A 16869-nucleotide genomic window follows, 5' to 3' on the forward strand; every position below is an offset into this window, starting at 1 on the left:
ATTGGTGAAAGGAAAACACCATATGATCTCACCTATAAGTGGAATCTATTTAACAAAATAAAATAACGAACAAAATAAACCATAGGCAAGGAAATATGGAGCAGACTGAAAGTGACCTGGAGGAATGGGGATGGAGAACAATGGTGGAAAGAAGGAGAAGGAACTAAACAAAGAACATGTATGAATGACCCATGGACATGGATAACAGAGTGGGAATTGACTGTGGGAGAGGGGGGCAGGGTCGGATGGGTGGAGGAAGGCAAAGGGGGAAAAATTGAGACAACTGTAATAGAATAAACATGATTTAAAAATTAAATAAATAAAACAAAAAAGAATGTGAATATGATTTAATAATGTTTATTAAATAACATAAAAAAAGAATTATGAAAGTTGTAATATTGATCAGCTCTAGCAGGGCTGTCAGAGGGTATAATATGCACAACCTCTAGGGATAGTTGATGTTAGGAATGCCTAATTTCTGTACCTGGTAGTAATTTAGGTATCATTTTATAATGATAATTATATTTATCATGTGTACTTTATATTTTATGCACTCTTCTGTATATGTTATACTTCATAATTTTGAAAAACAGGGAGAAGGGCATGTAATTATAAAAATATTGCTTTGAAAAAGAGCAAAAACTGTGTTGAAACTGATTGAGATATGGGGTCAAGATTTTTTTTCCCTGTTTCTTTTCCTTTTTTCACTTGCTTTCTATTTTTCCATAAATTGGAAATATTCAGTTTTGAGGAGAAGAATTCTGTTTCTGGAAAGATAAAGTAGACGTACTTTTCTTTATTTCTCCTACCAAGTACAACTAAAAATCTTTGACTATTTAATGTAAAACAAACATTAGAAGACTCTTGAATATGAAGAGTAGTCATGTCCCTCTACTGCAAAAGCCAAAAACAGAAACATCAATAGAATCTGAAATAAGAAGCCCAATAAAAGCACATTTTTATTTTCTGGTCAAAGGCCTGGAAAGAGGCAACATAGCAAGACAAAGAAAATTCTAGGCAAAGAAACCAGTTCATTCCAGCCAAACAACACAGTCAAATCTGAGGGCCAACCCCCCTTCCCAACACTGCAAGGAAAGGCCTGCCTGGACTTCTGCTCTCACCACACTGCAAATAGGTGCTCCTAACCAGGCCAGGTGGGTGCCAGGGAAGGGCCATGGGGAATTTGGACACTGACTCTCATTTTCATTACATGATCACGAGGCACTCTTCTCTCTTCTAATTGGTGTGGTGACAGAGAAGGCCTTGTGGATAGTGGACAGGCAGAACTTTCATGGGTATGGAGGCCACCAAACATGAGTACCAGTAGAGCGCATGTAGAAAGCAATAATAAGGGACTCCTCCCCTCCTCATCTTGAGTGTTATCAGCAGCAACTTCATAAGGAGTATCAGTCCACTAAGAAAAAAATGTAAGAGGATTTCCAATTTGCAGGATGAATATTTAAAAGAACAAAATCATCTTCCTTCTAATTATGGCATCCCATAGTTATAAATATGACAAGGACAAAAGGGTCTCTTATGTCACTCCCTGAGAAGTGCTGATGTCCCTTCTGTTCCTTGTCAGCACAGGTTTAGCTGACTGTACCCTTTTTCCTCTTCTACCTGTCAGACAGTATATTCACTTCAAGCTACATCGTTGATGGTGACCACAGGCACTACACATAGGCCCAGCCCAGACTCTTGGTCTTTGCTCAGCTTTCCCTGACCCCATTCCCCAGAATAGATTTGGTGTCATGAAAGTGAGGCCAGTTGGAAAGAGCATCTCTTCCTTGGCCCCAAGATCCAATCTTTGAAGTCAAAATAATCCTCAGGTAATTTGTCCTCCTCTGTTCCCTAGAACATTAGTTTCCAGATGGTGAATATTGCATTGAGTAGATTGTTGTACCGTTGAAAGTACCATTATGCATTCTAAAATTTTCAAGGCTGGTTCACTTTAGGTTAAGGAATTTTCAAATTTATGATGTTGGCAGAATATTAATCAAAGCCTATTGTCAAGAGCAATTGATTTGCATTTTGCCTATTTGTCATTATTATAGCTCCAAGACCCTCAAAACTAGCATTGTGTTGATAAAATGGAATTAATAGATACAGCATAATATAAGAAAAAATTTCACATCAGAAGATATAAAAGGTTCTGCAATCCCTGGTCCAAGTTCCCCCAAGCACTCTCAGAAAAGTTCAGGGTCCCAAGACATCCTAGATTCTGGTTGTTAGAACAGTTTCTCCCATACTATATGAGGTGCTAGTCCAAATCTCAACAGTAGAATTAAGTCAATGATTGGATGAGCTTCTCAGGAAAAATCCTTTCCCAAGTTATGGGAGCAATGCCCAAACCTGAAGGACAATATCAATGCCTTGTCCTCCTTTGTTTTTCTCTGTATTTCTTTTCCACCATACTCCTCCTGTTCTTGGTGTGTTATACAGCCTTCTGAATCAGAAATATGTATTTATAACACAATATATTCCACAAATTATTTTGCTATTTTGAAGGAAAATATTATTTATAAAGATATATAAATGTTTACTATGAATAGGCTCAATTATAAACACATACACATTGGTATAGCCTAAAAATACTACTCCTGAGAAGATACTGCAGTCTTAGAAATCACTGTTAGAGGATGATTTATAGTCTTTTTGCAAAGTGTAGTTATCTACTAGAATTGAACATAAGTAACTAGTAGCCTACCCATCTCATCTTACTCCTAATTATACATCCAACATATATATATGTGCACATACGTATCAAAGCAAAATAATAATAGCAGATGTCTCTATGTGCATATGCATATATGTATTTGCGTGTGTATGTGTCTGTGCGCACGTGTCTGTCCAGAAGGTATCCAGGCATGTCATATGAAAAATAGAGACATTTATTATTGAAGAAGATACAAGATACAAGAAATATGGTATGTAGGGCAATGATGCCTCAGTCCCCTTCAAAGTAGGCACTTTGGGACCTCACACAGTTCTCCCAATTGTCAGCTGCCATCAATGTATTTTCCTGAATTTCATCAGTGGTCTGAAATCTCTTCCTTTTCAAAGGTGATTTCAGTTTTGAGAAAAGCCAGAAGTCACAGGGCACCAAATCTGAGCTGTAGCGGGGCTGAGTCACCTGGGTGATTTGATGTTTCTGCATAAGATGTGATGCATGAGTGGGCCCATTATCATGATGAAGCTGCCAATCACCCATTGCCCACAGCTGCAGTCTTCTGAATCAGCCAAATAGTTTACACAGAATATGTTCAAGCTTAATGCAAAATTCGATGCAAATTCGTTGCTCTACCTGCTAAGTCATTTTGAATGCTATAGCTACACACTCTACATGCTCACTCAATGATGTCTACCGCCCCCATTAACTAATACAACGAAGACATCATTGTTCATGCATGAACATTCCAGTCCACTGTCCTTGGCTGCCAAGTTATATTGATGTCACACAAACCATTCTCATTATATTAACAATGGTTGGACTTTTTCCAGACAGACCTAATACACACACATACACACACACACATATGAGAGAGATATATATATGATATATATCACACATATATACTATTATATGAGTATATGATATATGATTCACATAATACATATATGATATATAAATATGATTCACATATAATACATATACACATATGTATGTATATAGATATATGTATGCATATACATGTATATGTATCATATATAGATGTATGATTTTCTACTTCACCTGCACAATATGAAGCTTGCATGTGACATGCCAAGCACTTAGGAAGCAATCACTGACAGTGGTGCCTACATGACATGCATCATGATGATACCCAATAGCTTCTTTACAACCCAATCCTCACAGCCACTAGAACAGCAGGTAAGACTGTCATAGAGGTTTACATTTAATTACCAGGAGCTAAGGAGCTGGTTCCTTGGTTCTTTGAAAGTCTTTGTGAGTCTTATTTAATTCTTAATGCTGAGATCAGTCCATCACCTTTGCTCTGTACATAGTATCAGTGATAGGTTAAAAGTGGCTGCTATTTATTGCTACTCCTCACCTAGAGAGGTAGACTTCATCTCACCTAACCTTAAATCTGGGCAGTCCCTGTAACATATTTTGATCAATAGAATGCAGCAGGAGCGGTGATGAATACAAGACTCGGTTTTGGAAAGTCAGCCAATCGAGAGTGCCACGCCATTCACAGTCTTAGTGAGAGAAAGAGCAATAATGCAAGGTGGAACCTCAAGGGACCACCTATATGTGTGAAGCTTTAGGGACCTTACAGTGAAGACCAGTCAGCACTTGATATGAAAATAGCCCATGGGAAAAATGGTCTCTGTAGAAAAGTCATGCAAAATTCAGAGCACACCAGCCAGAGCCATTAGCAAGTTATGGTTCCTGTAGCAGATGACTGGAGCATCTTCAGAACCACCATAGTAATATATCCACATTCGTAAATCAAAATGGTAAGAGCCCTGTCTGGTGTGGCTCAGTTGGTTGGAGTGTCATCTTATAACCAAAAGGTTGCAGGTTTGATTCCCTGTCAGGGTACATACCTAGGTTGCACATTTTATCCCGGTCCGGGTGCATGTAGGAAGCAACCAATCAATGTTTCTCTCTTATGTATTAATATTTTTATCCATTTAGGTTTTATTTTTTACTGTGTTGTGTGAGGTTTGGGTCCAACTTTATCTTTGTTTAAATGACCATCTATTTGTCTTTACCTAGGAAGAAGTTCATCTTAAGCCTATACAATTCCCATAGTCTATTTTTTGAACTTTTTGTTCCATCAATGATCAGTTTATTCAAGAATCAACATCATGCTTTCCTCACTTCATTTTGAAGGTTTCTTTGTCTGCTTTTTGTGTGAATCTGTTCAGACTGTTTTGAAACTATACTATTTTAATTTTTCAATATTTCTGTGTTTTCCTAAGTATAATTAGAAAGAGTGTCACAAAATAATTATGAATGTGAGGGTCTAGCTTCAAAATACCTTCCATGGCATTGCCCTCAGGCTATTTAGTTATTTATTTATTTCTAATGCCTTAATTTCCTAAGTTTCACAATGAAGACAACAGTAAATGAACAGTAAATATATTATTAAAGTATTCATAACTGGCAGGTCCAAAATGTAGTCTAGATTTTTATAGCTTCAAAAAACTGTCAATATTCATTTTAATGTGTTTTCTCTGGTCATTTTCAACTCAATCCACTTTAAAAGAGAATCATATGAGATTAAAATATTTAGGGATGAGTGGGTGGCAGGAATCCTGGTTGGAAAGAATGTGAACCACTGATGAATGCAACATGCACGTCTGTAGGTTCTAAAAGAAAGGAGAAAGCCTTTATTTTTTTCCTGAAGATATAATGGAAATACTGGACTAGAAATCAGATGATCTGTAATATTGTCTAAGTTAATAGTACCAAGATTAGAACCTTAGATAAGTGACTTAATTTTGCTTAGTCTCAAATTTTGTTTTATTTGTTTCTATAAGAGAGGTGGAAATGAAAATAATATTCATCTTTTCAATTATGACATTTTCTTGGATATTAAGATGTATTTTATTGTATCATGAATTATAAAGGTTGCAAAGGCAGTTACAGAGTATTGTTAAGCAAATGCTCAAATGAATATGCTCTGATCTTTAGTACAGTTCAGAAGTACAGTTCAGATCTGGAAATACAGCTGAATCTCACCAAGCCCTATTGCTATGTTCAGCATAACAAAGATCTCCAAAGAACAGAAAAAAAAAAAATACAGAAATTAAAATTTATGTTTTTCTTCTGTAAAAACGTCATATTTTGAGCAACTAAGTAAGTTTAAGCTCTTATAACTCAACTGGGAAATTCCTGATATAATTAAGTAAGCAATTTAAGGAAAACAAAAACAGAGCTTTGTGTAATGCTTCTATGATTTTTAAAGCTTATTTTACTGGAGATTAAAAAAAACAAATAAAAAGATGTAATAAAATATATTTTATTTTTAGTCTTAAAATAATTCTTAATCTCCTTAGGGAAATTCAGAAGACCTCCCCCATTGACTTTTAACAATTGGGGAAAATAAAAACAAAATAGTAGAGTTATTTAAATTTTTATGGTTATTTCTTGTTAAAAATATGTACAAACATATATGTATACCATTCATAGTTTTTAAGAAAAATCAGTAGCCTTTCATATGTGAGTGCCAATAATTAAGATCATTTAACTTTAGCATTATAAGCAGACATAAAATAAAGTGAACCCATCAGATATTTTGGCACATTATCTGTCATTCCTTATACCATTTATTTACAGGTCCCAAAGGATTATAAAGAAACAACACAAAATTATCAAGTACAGTATAAACTGTTTCATGCTACAAAATGTCCTATTTAATTAGGTTATGCCCTTGGTAAGGGTAACATCAAGGAAGGGCCCTTCAGCCTATGACACCATTTCCATACTGATAGTCCCTTCCATCTTCTGGAGTACCTCTATGTCATTACAATGTTATCTGCTTACAGTTTGGAATCTCCCTAAGCAAACTCACTACTGTCCATAATCAGTGGTCACATCACTGCCCATAGACTGAGCAGCTTCTACCCAGTTGAGAGCCGTACGTTGTCTCCACTAAGAAGCTAGGTTAATTGTCCTACCATTGATGACTCTCTCAGATGGCATCCAGCATATGATGATGTTTCAGGAGTGATGCCTACCTGAGCTCAACACTTTGGTCAAGACCCATTTGACTTAGCCTTTTTTGAATCACATCCCCTAGGTCACTTTCAATCCCCCCTGAGAAAATTAGAGGGGTGGCATTGGGGTATAAGGGAAAGCTTTCCCTGAGAGAACCAGTCCAATAACTCTACCAAATAAATGCAGTGATCAGCTGTCCTATATTATGCAATTCATAACCTTTTAAAGGAAGTACCCATCATTGAAACTATTGAAATGTGCACTTTACCAATTATGGTAAATTATATAACTTTATAACAATACAAAGTTAATATAATTATTATAAAAATGATTCAAATGGAAACTGTCCCAAGTTTTATAGTTTCTTGTTTCCTTCTGTCCTCAGTGGAAATAAACATGAAAAGAAGTTCTGATGTTTAGCTTTAGAGTAAGATGCAGTTATCTTGTGAGTCGATACGGCACTGTTGATGCTGGAGCTCATTCTGAAGTCTTCGAATTTCAGCTTGGACTCTCTCTTGCTGCTCTGCAGTCTCTTTCTAAAGAGTAATAAACAAAACTATGGAGCTTAACAAAAAGTAATATCCACATCATTGGGGGAGGGGGACTGTAAGCCCAAATCATTGATTTTCCTTACTTGTTTTAAGTTATCAGTAACATAGAAAAGACAGTTCCTAAATTCTCCGTTCCATTCATGCCCATTTTTACCTCTCCTTCCTGGTTTCCTACATGAGTAATTCCCACATCTTTTTCTCTAGCTGCAAAAACATGACCATCTCTCAATTCTTGAAGTATTGGTGTCTCAAGAATTGCATCCAAAGGTGGCTTCCCCCTTCCTCTTTGGGCAGTCTGAGTCACACCTTGACTTCAATTTATACACATTTATACACAGAGGAATGTCAGATCTAATTCTTTGAGGAGAGGCTAATACAACAGCTGGGTGTCTAGGTGCCATCCACAGTCAGGTAAGGAGTCTGAGCTTTATGTCAGGGGATATGTTTCAGGGTCTCCACAGTTATGCGGAAGTAGAGGTATCTGTGAGGAGATCGAGAGTTTAAGGTGGACCGTACTGCCCTTCAGTGTAGGGCTGTAATCACAAAAATGCCTTGCAATATCACCTGGAAAACTAGGACCTACAGGTAGGCTGGTCATACTGGGGGAAAGTTGGGGTGCACTTTGCTCACATAAGAATGTTATAACTAAGTTTACAGAAATAAGAGCACTACACACCCCGGTTGGTGTGCCTCAGTGGGTTGAGTGCCAGCCTGCAAACCAAAGGGTCACCGGTTCGATTCCTAGTATGAGGCACATGCCTGGGTTGTGGGCCAGGTCCCAAGTAGGGGGCACATGAGAGGCAACCACACATTGATCTTTCTCTCCCTCTCTTTCTCCTTCCCTTTCCCTCTCTCTAAAAATAAATAACTCTCTCTAAAAATAAATAAAATCTTTAAAAAAATAAAATTAAAAATAAAAATTTTTAAAAAAGCACTATAGTTCTTGCTTACTAAGAAGGCAGTTTTGAGGACTTGCTAGGCTATGTGATATTGGTAGTTAACTCTTTGGAACCTAATGTTTTTAATCAGAGAAATGGAGACATAATGGTTCTGCCTCACAATGAACCAATTAGATGAGAGAATGTACATAAAGTACTTTGTACAGTACTTGGTGAATAGGAACTACTGTTATATTGAGTGATGATAGTAAAGGACTGTATGAAATAAACTCTGCAAATTAAAAGCCTTCAGAGCCAGTGACAATCAAGACAAAGACAAGGGCATAGACACAGTAATATGAAATTAATTTAACAATCTAATCTACAACCAAAAGAAAAGAATGCTTATAGCAATTAATAACATAACAAAAAAGACTAATTACTGTGGGTTAGAAATGTCCGTGGATTTTATTTAACAAAGTATAGTTCTTATTCTGTGCTCAGCACCAATCTAAATGTAAATATTGAATCATTTCATTATTAAGAACACTATAAAAAAGGTATTATTACTACCCCCATTTTCCACAATTGGAAACTAAGGCACAGAGGGCACAGATAACTTGTCCAAACCATGTAATTAAGAGCTGGGTGTGTCAGCAGGGCTGTCTGACTTGAGTCCTTGCCTTGAGCCAGAAGAGCCTCTCCCTATTTGTCACTGCTTCAGGTTCTTAACAATACAGAGAAGAGAGATAGGATTACAATTCTGAGATGGAATAATGGATGATTACCTGGAGTTTTCTTTCCCAAGTCCTCTGTTGCTCGGCCAGATGGAGGGCTCTTTCCCTCTCCATTTGTCTCAGTTTCTCCTGATGCTCTCTCTCCCTCAGCTCCATCATTTGCTGCTCCTGCTTTCGAATCATCTCCAACCTTTGAGCTTCAGCCTCCGCAGCCTCTTTTCTCAAACGTGCTTCTGAGAAAGAAAATGACAACCCTCTCCAGGATTAAAGAGTCTCTTCCTTCTGTCTCCCGCTCTTCTGTGCTATTGCTGCTGCTTTTAGAGAAAATTCCCTAAGGCTATGTTTCCTTCACAACTAACTGTACACACCCTACTCAAATAAAGCTTGAGGAGCTAAAAATCATCTTTGCTGTTTTTGTTCCAGTTTAACCATCCCAGGTAAACCAGGCCAAATTAATCTAAAATGTGTAGAAAGTTCTATCTTACATCTCTTCTGTTTCCTTCTCACCTTCCATCTCCTTTGCCTTCGCTGTGAGAGCCTGGTCTGTCTGTAGAATGGCATCACTCACAGACTTCTTGGACTCTAAATATTTTTGCAGAGCTTCTTCAGCCTACGAACCCCAAAATCATGAAGTTAGAAGTAAGTTGTAAACCGTTTTGTTTCTTTTTCTTCCCATTATCTTTTCCTCTCCATAAGTGCTCAGTCTGTGTTTAGTGGAACTGTCAATCAAGACTCTTCATTCATAAGGGTGCATACAAACTCTGGGCTGGCCAATCAAGCACCCAAGGCCACTTGATACAAAGGATTTTGGCACAGGTGAGGAAATGCTCAATTTTGGTGTTTTAAAGATTGATGCGGATGTTAGGGAAAATGCTCTCTCTCCCTGAGACTGAGGAAAAAAGATCTAGTTAAGCTTGGAGATGTTGGTGTCATCTTTACTGCCATGCCTAAGAACAAAACCGATAGTGAGGAAAACAGAACAGAAAGCTGAATGGAAGTTGGAAAGAAAAAAAGGAAGGGGAAATATTGATGACATTGTTTAAATTCCTGAATGCAGCTGTAGTTGCAACTAAATTTAAATGTTTCATGAAAGGTAGGGAATTACAGGGTTTTTTTTTTTTTTAAGTTAGTTTTAATTATAGGAATTCTGTCTTGCGTAATCAAAAAAGCCCCTAAGTTGCAATGAATGTTGGCCGTTGCAGTGAAAGTCTGGTGATTATGGTGATAGTTCAGTTTAATTCCCCAGTTATCATTAGAGCATAAATACTTTATTCTTGTCTTCACTGGATTTTGAAACAGCTCCACTCCTCTCCACCCCGCCCCCAACACAATTAATGCGCAAAGCTAGGGTTACCTGTATCCCTTTCCTGGGTTCCTGATAGTACTTTGCCTTCAGCTCTTCGGTCTTCTGAATGAAGAGACAATGCCCCCCTGCCTTTGAATAAGTCCCCCGCTTCACGTCTTCTTCTAGCGGGCCAAAAATATTCTGAAGTAAAGCTGAGCAACGGTCTGATGATGCCTCCAAGTTCTGTTTACAAAAGTCATCCTGTTTTGCTTTCAGCAGGGTCTTCAAAGGATCAAAGGCCAATGAAAAGATGTTAGTAATAGTTCAGTATTTCTAGAAATGATCCTCAGAGACTCTCCATATTTTTTTCTAGAAACTAGAGAACTACAGCAAAACTACATCCTTCCTACCAAACGTAGAAAGGTTAACAACACAGAGTAGAAAAAAATGACAGGTTTGTATTTCAAATCACCTGAAATCCCTTTATCTTGCTTTTCTGCTTTAGATGTGATCTTCAGATTACAGATCTCTAGCCTCATGATCTAATTTTAAATGCAATCTACTCATTTGCAATCATTCCTTATTTCAGTATTTTACTGGGCTTGGGATTCCCAATCAGGCGGTGAAGTCAAATAATTGGCTAAAATGATATGAGTATATACTATTAAACCTGGAAACACTATCTTTTAGTAGACCCATTTGGCAATTCTGTATACTTGATTAACATAAAAAGAAAGTTCACTTATACTTTATGAGTACAATTTTTTAAGAAATGAAATTAATTTAAAAAATTAGTCAACGTGTGTAACATGGTAAGTTGAGTTGATTATGTATGAAAGTATCAGAATCCACAGGACCTAGAATAATTATGTTTATTTATTTATTTGTTTGTTTTCAGAATAACAGTGATATCCTGGTTACGGAAGTGATAGTCATTATTTTCCGGTCTAGCAAGAATTGCTTTTCTTAATTAAGTCTCCATTTTGCATCTCATAGCAACACTTTGCCTTGTAATTCCCATGAACTAGAGCAAAGAAAAATGAATTACCCCTAATTCCTTCTGGAACTTTTGGTCCACATCCTTGAAGGAACTCTTCATGAAGACTTCGATGGCCTCTTTCTCACTGTCCCTGTGCAGGTCCAGCAGCTCCTGGAGGGTTTCCGTGGGCAGCTGCAGCTTCTGGCCCATCTGCTGGTCGTAGTGGGCGATGGCCTTTTTCACCGCGGCGGAGTTCTCTATCTGGGCCAAGGCCAGGACTGCGTTCTCCATGCAGGGCAGATCCCCACTGCTGATGGCATTGACATAGGTCAGCACCAGGCTTTCTAGTCCTTCACAGGGGAAAGAGATGGTTGCATTATTTGCAGAGAAGAAGGGCATGTTCTAAACTGGATAGTTCTGAGAATGTTAATTTAACAATGCATTGTCTGAGCTTTTTCATTATTCTGCATGGTGTTCAAGTGGCCTAAATAAGTTTTTTTTTTTTCAAGAAATCGCGTGACCAAGAATCCAAATCTTTCTTTTTTGGGAAAAAGAAAGTGTTCAAAGGAGAAATCTTAGGATGTATGTGTTTATTCTCATGCCATCTTTTTTCTATGATGAGGAAATAATTAAAGTTATGCATATTCATTGGTTAGACTGCTATAGACCTTTTCCCTCTTTACTCTTTCTTTCCCTCTTCCTCAGGTTTCATTTCCCTTCAGAATTCCCTTCTCTTCCACTTCAATTTGTAAAGCTGGTATGAGTGCTAGCTGAAAAAACACAAAGTGAGCATATTAGATCAGGCCACTTTTCCTCTTCATTGCAACTTTCCTTGTTGTCTTCCTTGCCCTTTGCATACTTTTGTTTGCATTTACTGTCCCTCTAGAAAAGCAATTTTCAATCTTTTTCAACTCCTGGCACACATAAACTAATAACTAAAATTCTGCAGCACACAAAAAATATATTACATTCTTTGTCTGATAAAAAAATAGATATATAGGTATAATTTTGATTCATTCAAACTAGATGACTATTGTTGTATTGGCTACTGTCATTTTTTTTTTATTATCTGACAATATAAGGGAAAACAGATCAGTGCCCCTAAGTAGTCAAGTGCTGAATGTTTTAAAGATTCTTGAGGCACACCAGCTGGAAACTATTGCTCTAGAGTATAGCAATAATACATAGAGTTCTGAGACATAGTCTTTAGAAAACAACTGGGCCAAGATGTCTGCTTAGATTTCCTTTAGGGTTCTAGACAACCTGGGACTCTGTTTAATGTTTATGTCAAGTAAGTTCCATTTCTACAGAGAAAATATACATTCTCCTCATTCTGTGCTTATCAAAGTCTTTGACACACGGTAAATATCCTCTATATTGGTGGAACAAATGTTGCCAACTCATGTGGGTTAGTCAAGTCCAACAGTAGACCACTTATGAATAGAACCCTTTAACTTGACCTTTCCTTTGGATTATATTCCTATTTTATTCAACTTTAGAGGCATTACTAAAATAATCACTAGAAATGTTTCTGGTACCCTCTGGAACTTAATAAATGTGATTTATATAACTTTCTTGGTAGTAACTCACTATGCATTTTCAACACTGACAGTGAAAGAAGAAACTTTCAGTAGTGCCCCCTTTATGTGGAATTGAAGGAAAAGCCTCAGAAAGGTACTCACGAGGTCCATCGGCCTCGATGCCTCCTGAAAGAGTTTTAGTCTTGGAATGGTGAAAGATGTAGCAACAGAAATCTGCTACTTGTTGCACAAAATCAGGATCTAGTTCACCATCATGTAGTGTCTCAAGCTGGGCAAGCTTCTTCCGGTGTGCAGGTAAGTCAAAGATGAAGCACTTCTTTATTGGAAAGAATTTCTGTATACAATGACGGGGCAAATTGAAATTTTGATGACTTTGATCAGTGTCTGGAGAAAGAAAAATAGGATTTATTTAGTATAAGACTAGCATTCATTTTAATCTATTTCCCATGAATAAATTTGCCTTCCACCTGATGTTATTTATTTCAACACCTCTCTACAAACCTAAGCAAAAAGTTAAAAGGTAACCGATCAGGAAAAGGAAAAAAGAAAAGTAATTCATTCCAAGAACAGAGAGTAATACAATTTAATATTGAATCTATTAGTTTAATTATTTACTTGGCAACTTAGCCCAGTAAGCAAATACAAGAAACTATAAATGTAACCACCTACACCCAGAGATATTCCCATATTACTTTTCTCTCTCTTTCCAAAACTGAAGGTCCTGTTACCTTGCTTCAGCTTCAGTGAATTCTCCAGGTACTCATCTGCTGTGATATGTTGCCCGTCTGCTTCCAGGGAGAGGAAGAAATCTCTCAGGGTCCACACTAGGTCTGGACAGAAGCTCACAAAGTCAGGTGCATCTTCAACGCCATCAAGATTAGGTGAGGATAGTGTCCTCAGCAAATTTGACAGTTCTATTACATAACTGAGGTACAATTAAGGAATACTGGTGAAAACAGAACTGTAGTTAAGCCCGTATTGAATACCACATATTTCTATACTATTATGTTCTCTTTTGGTTGTAACCAATTCCTCATTTTATCAGTAAATATAAGGGCTTGTTTTCTTGTACTTTTAATGTTTATCACATTTTTTATTTTTGTGTTTGGTTCCAAGGACCCATAAATGCAGCTAGTAGATCGAAGAGTTCTCTCTGGATTTGGTGCCATCCTGGATCATAAAAGGATACTGTAATAGGTCAATAGCCCTCTGGTCAATTTTGTTCATGGTATTGTAAACAAAGGTACTACTCAGTAGTATTGCCAGTGCAAAAATCTGAGTATCATTGTTCTTGTCACCCTAGAAGTCAGAACAAATTGAAGTCATGTCTCATGGCCTTTCCAGATGAGCAATCATTAAAAATAAGTCCCTGACATACAATTTTAAATGAAACAAACAAAGATAATTGTGAGAAATATAAAGTTTAACAGAATAGTTCTGTCATTAGCATTGATAATTTTTATGAAACCATATACTGTTAATTCACCAGTCCCTCTAATAACTAGTTAGGTATTTGCAAAGTTGCTGGGGTAAACAGAACAGCTTACATTATCTTATCTAGGACTCAAAACAATGGTGTGAGATAGATTTATAACTATTCCATGTTACAGATGAGGAAACTAAGGCACAAACTGAGGTTGAACATATTGGATTTATGGTAAATCAAAAGCAGAACAAACACTAAACAGCAGGGAAAGTTCAAAAGAAAGATTCAGTTGCATGCTAGAGCCAGCTTACACCAGCCCACAGGAGCTGACTGCATACATCAATTTCAGATCCTGAGTTGGATGACTTCACTTTGGGAGCCTGAAATCAGCTATGATGGGAGAATTTAGAAAACTGGCAAGTGCTACAAGTCAAGGCTTCCCCCTTCTCTACTCCCAGAAAGCTAGTTGTTAAACACTTACCAGCGTAGAGGTGGGAAAAGCTCGTGCATGTTCAAATGATAAGATGGATGGGACCAAAGAGAAAACCAAAGATTTAGGGAGACTTACATTTGTAAGTCTCCCTAAATAACTTGCAAGAGAGTTACAAGTGCCAGAGCCCCAAATGAACTGACATTTCTCCAACCCAGAGCCCAGGGTTAATCATTATTTTCTGCGGGATCACGCTTGTGGCAGTGATTTTATTTATACCATCTTTCTGCATTTTGGCTAACAGCTTAGCTCCATTAGTGTAGTCCCCACAACATGACTTTGGCTCATAAATATATTTTTCCTACTTTAGGTTTCCAAACTTTGAGTATTAAATATAGAAAGGGGAAAAAAGATACACTTTGGTCAAGTGGAAGTACACAAAAATCTCCGTGTAAAGGATGTTAAGAAATGAGACGGTTAATCAAAAAAAGAACCCTTGTTCCTTACCTTCTCTACGTCTCCGAGTCCCTCGGTGTCGAGCAGGACGAGGGTGTGGTCAGCCTTCTCAGGATGAGGCACACACCACATCCAGATTCCCTTGGTGTGAGACTGTACCGTGGATCCAACAGAGAAGCCTGCAGGGGGGATGGAGAGTTTGTAATAGATGAGGGAATCCCGAAGTTGGAGGCTTTCTTGACAATTGAGCTAAGGTTTAAGGAAGGCAAAATGTATACATGGAAAAAAATATAACGAATATTGATCTGAACAACAGTGGGAAAAAAAGGCAACATAAAACTATACCACAGGTTGGAAACTTGATGAGCTATTTTTACAAGAACATTATGCTAGTAACATTTTAATAGTTTATAATTAGATATAAAAATTATTTTTTTGATGCCTTACTCTTTATGATTAGAAAATATTTTACTTTTCCCAATAAGATACTAAGTTAAATAAAATAAAGGTGATATGTCAGGAACACACCTATGCCTTTTATCCCAGAAGATAATTAGTCAGCTGTGGCCCAAACATTACCTTTTAACATTCTTCCCCATCTCTAACTTTCTCTCCTCACATCTATCTCCAAAGTCAGGCTGGGAGTGGGGTGAACAGAAGGGACTCAGCCGAGCTTCGCTGGTGTCACTCACCCTTGTTCACCCCAGCCAGCTTGTTCATCAGGTAGGATTTGCCTGTGCGGTAGAGACCCACAATGGCCACCACGACAAGAGGCTGGGTAATGGCAGAGAGGATCTTCAGAGCTTCCTGATTAACTACCAGTTGCCCTTCGTTGTTCTCAATGAGGCACACTGGGCCTGGCATGTGGGTCTCTGAGGCCATGTCCAGGGCGTAACCTTGTCTGCAAGGGAAGAGATGGGATGAACTAGAACTTCCAGCCTTGAAGCAGAAGTCTTTTGTTTCCTGAACCTGGGACATACTGCTCTCCAGCATGGCCTAAGTTTCTGAAGAAATTATTTTGAAAAGGAGGAAGGAAGGAAGGAAAGAAGGAAGGAAGGGAGGGAGGGAAATAGAAATGCAAATCATAGTAAAATATGTTGTAAACCTGTCAGAGGTCTACTATAGGCTACTCTACTGGGTCTTAAATATTTGGTGGGCATATGGAAAACTATTTCTTGAATCTAATCTATTGCTACTTTGAATCTGACTCTGTATTGTTTTTGGCTGCCTTATGTTTCTTAGTTTTTCTCCTCCCTAAATCTCCATATTGAACCTTTATGACCACTATTTGTTTTATTACACTTATTGTTTTTACCCCATCTAAACTCTTTTTCTCTAATGTAGGATTATGCCCATTCAAAACATATTAAACTAAATCCTATAGTTCATTATATAGTATTATTGAACAAATCATAGATGTTTATAAGAATATTTATATAGCTGTTGTGTTACTTTTTCAATGAAAACTTTTAAGGCATAATCATTTTATGAATGAGAAAATGAGTCAAAATATATTTTAAAATAATACTCAACCATTTATTTTGTAACTTCTGGGCATCAATTCCTATCACCTGAAGAGTCTCTGATAAAGCATTTTTAAGCTATCTGAGATTTAAGCAAATGCTTGCTTTTCTGGCTTGCCTTATTATAAAGAAAAACTTTTTTCATTTTACACATGACTATTTACTACAGCAGATAAAAATCCACCACCTGTTTGACCTTTTCTTTCACTGAAATCTTACAATGAACAGGTCTGGATTTTCTTACCATTTGAGTATATAACTGCTTTTGTTGTTGTTGCTGACACATTATGGATGTCCTCTGCCTCCTCCCTCCCCTCTGCCCCTGCAATAGCCAGTGCCCTGGAGATCATCAATAGATAAATAACAACAGAAACAACTTGAAAGCAAATAAGA

General features: G+C 37.4%; 1 protein-coding gene across 1 annotated transcript; it reads right to left on the reverse strand.

Moving 5' to 3' along the window:
• Nucleotides 1-7012: 7012 nt before the first annotated feature.
• Nucleotides 7013-15935, reverse strand: LOC129085628 (guanylate-binding protein 5-like). Its single transcript, XM_054592050.1, has 10 exons — nucleotides 15646-15935; nucleotides 15005-15132; nucleotides 13831-13940; nucleotides 13370-13566; nucleotides 12783-13025; nucleotides 11170-11450; nucleotides 10191-10403; nucleotides 9344-9446; nucleotides 8888-9069; nucleotides 7013-7206 (listed from the first exon to the last, which is right to left on the reverse strand). Exons 1-10 carry the CDS (start codon nucleotides 15929-15931, stop codon nucleotides 7093-7095), a joined length of 1857 nt encoding a protein of 618 aa, XP_054448025.1. The 5' UTR covers nucleotides 15932-15935; the 3' UTR covers nucleotides 7013-7092.
• Between the last annotated feature and the right edge of the window lie 934 nt (nucleotides 15936-16869).

This window comes from Pteronotus mesoamericanus, unplaced genomic scaffold (assembly GCF_021234165.1).
Source record: "Pteronotus mesoamericanus isolate MK-2021 breed Mesoamerican mustached bat unplaced genomic scaffold, CSHL_Meso_final scaffold_31, whole genome shotgun sequence".
Taxonomy (NCBI): Eukaryota; Metazoa; Chordata; class Mammalia; order Chiroptera; family Mormoopidae; genus Pteronotus; species Pteronotus mesoamericanus.

Excerpts from the sequence above, each read along its gene's own strand:
- LOC129085628 (XM_054592050.1), bottom strand. The coding sequence starts at position 15,931 with ATGTCCCAGGTTCAGGAAACAAAAGACTTCTGCTTCAAGGCTGGAAGT. Across the intron at positions 13,567-13,830 it reads AGGGCTATTGACCTATTACA|TTATGTAATAGAACTGTCAA; the intron begins GTATCCTTTTAT and ends ATTGTACCTCAG. Across the intron at positions 7,207-8,887 it reads CTTGGGAAAGAAAACTCCAG|AAAGAGACTGCAGAGCAGCA; the intron begins GTAATCATCCAT and ends ATTACTCTTTAG.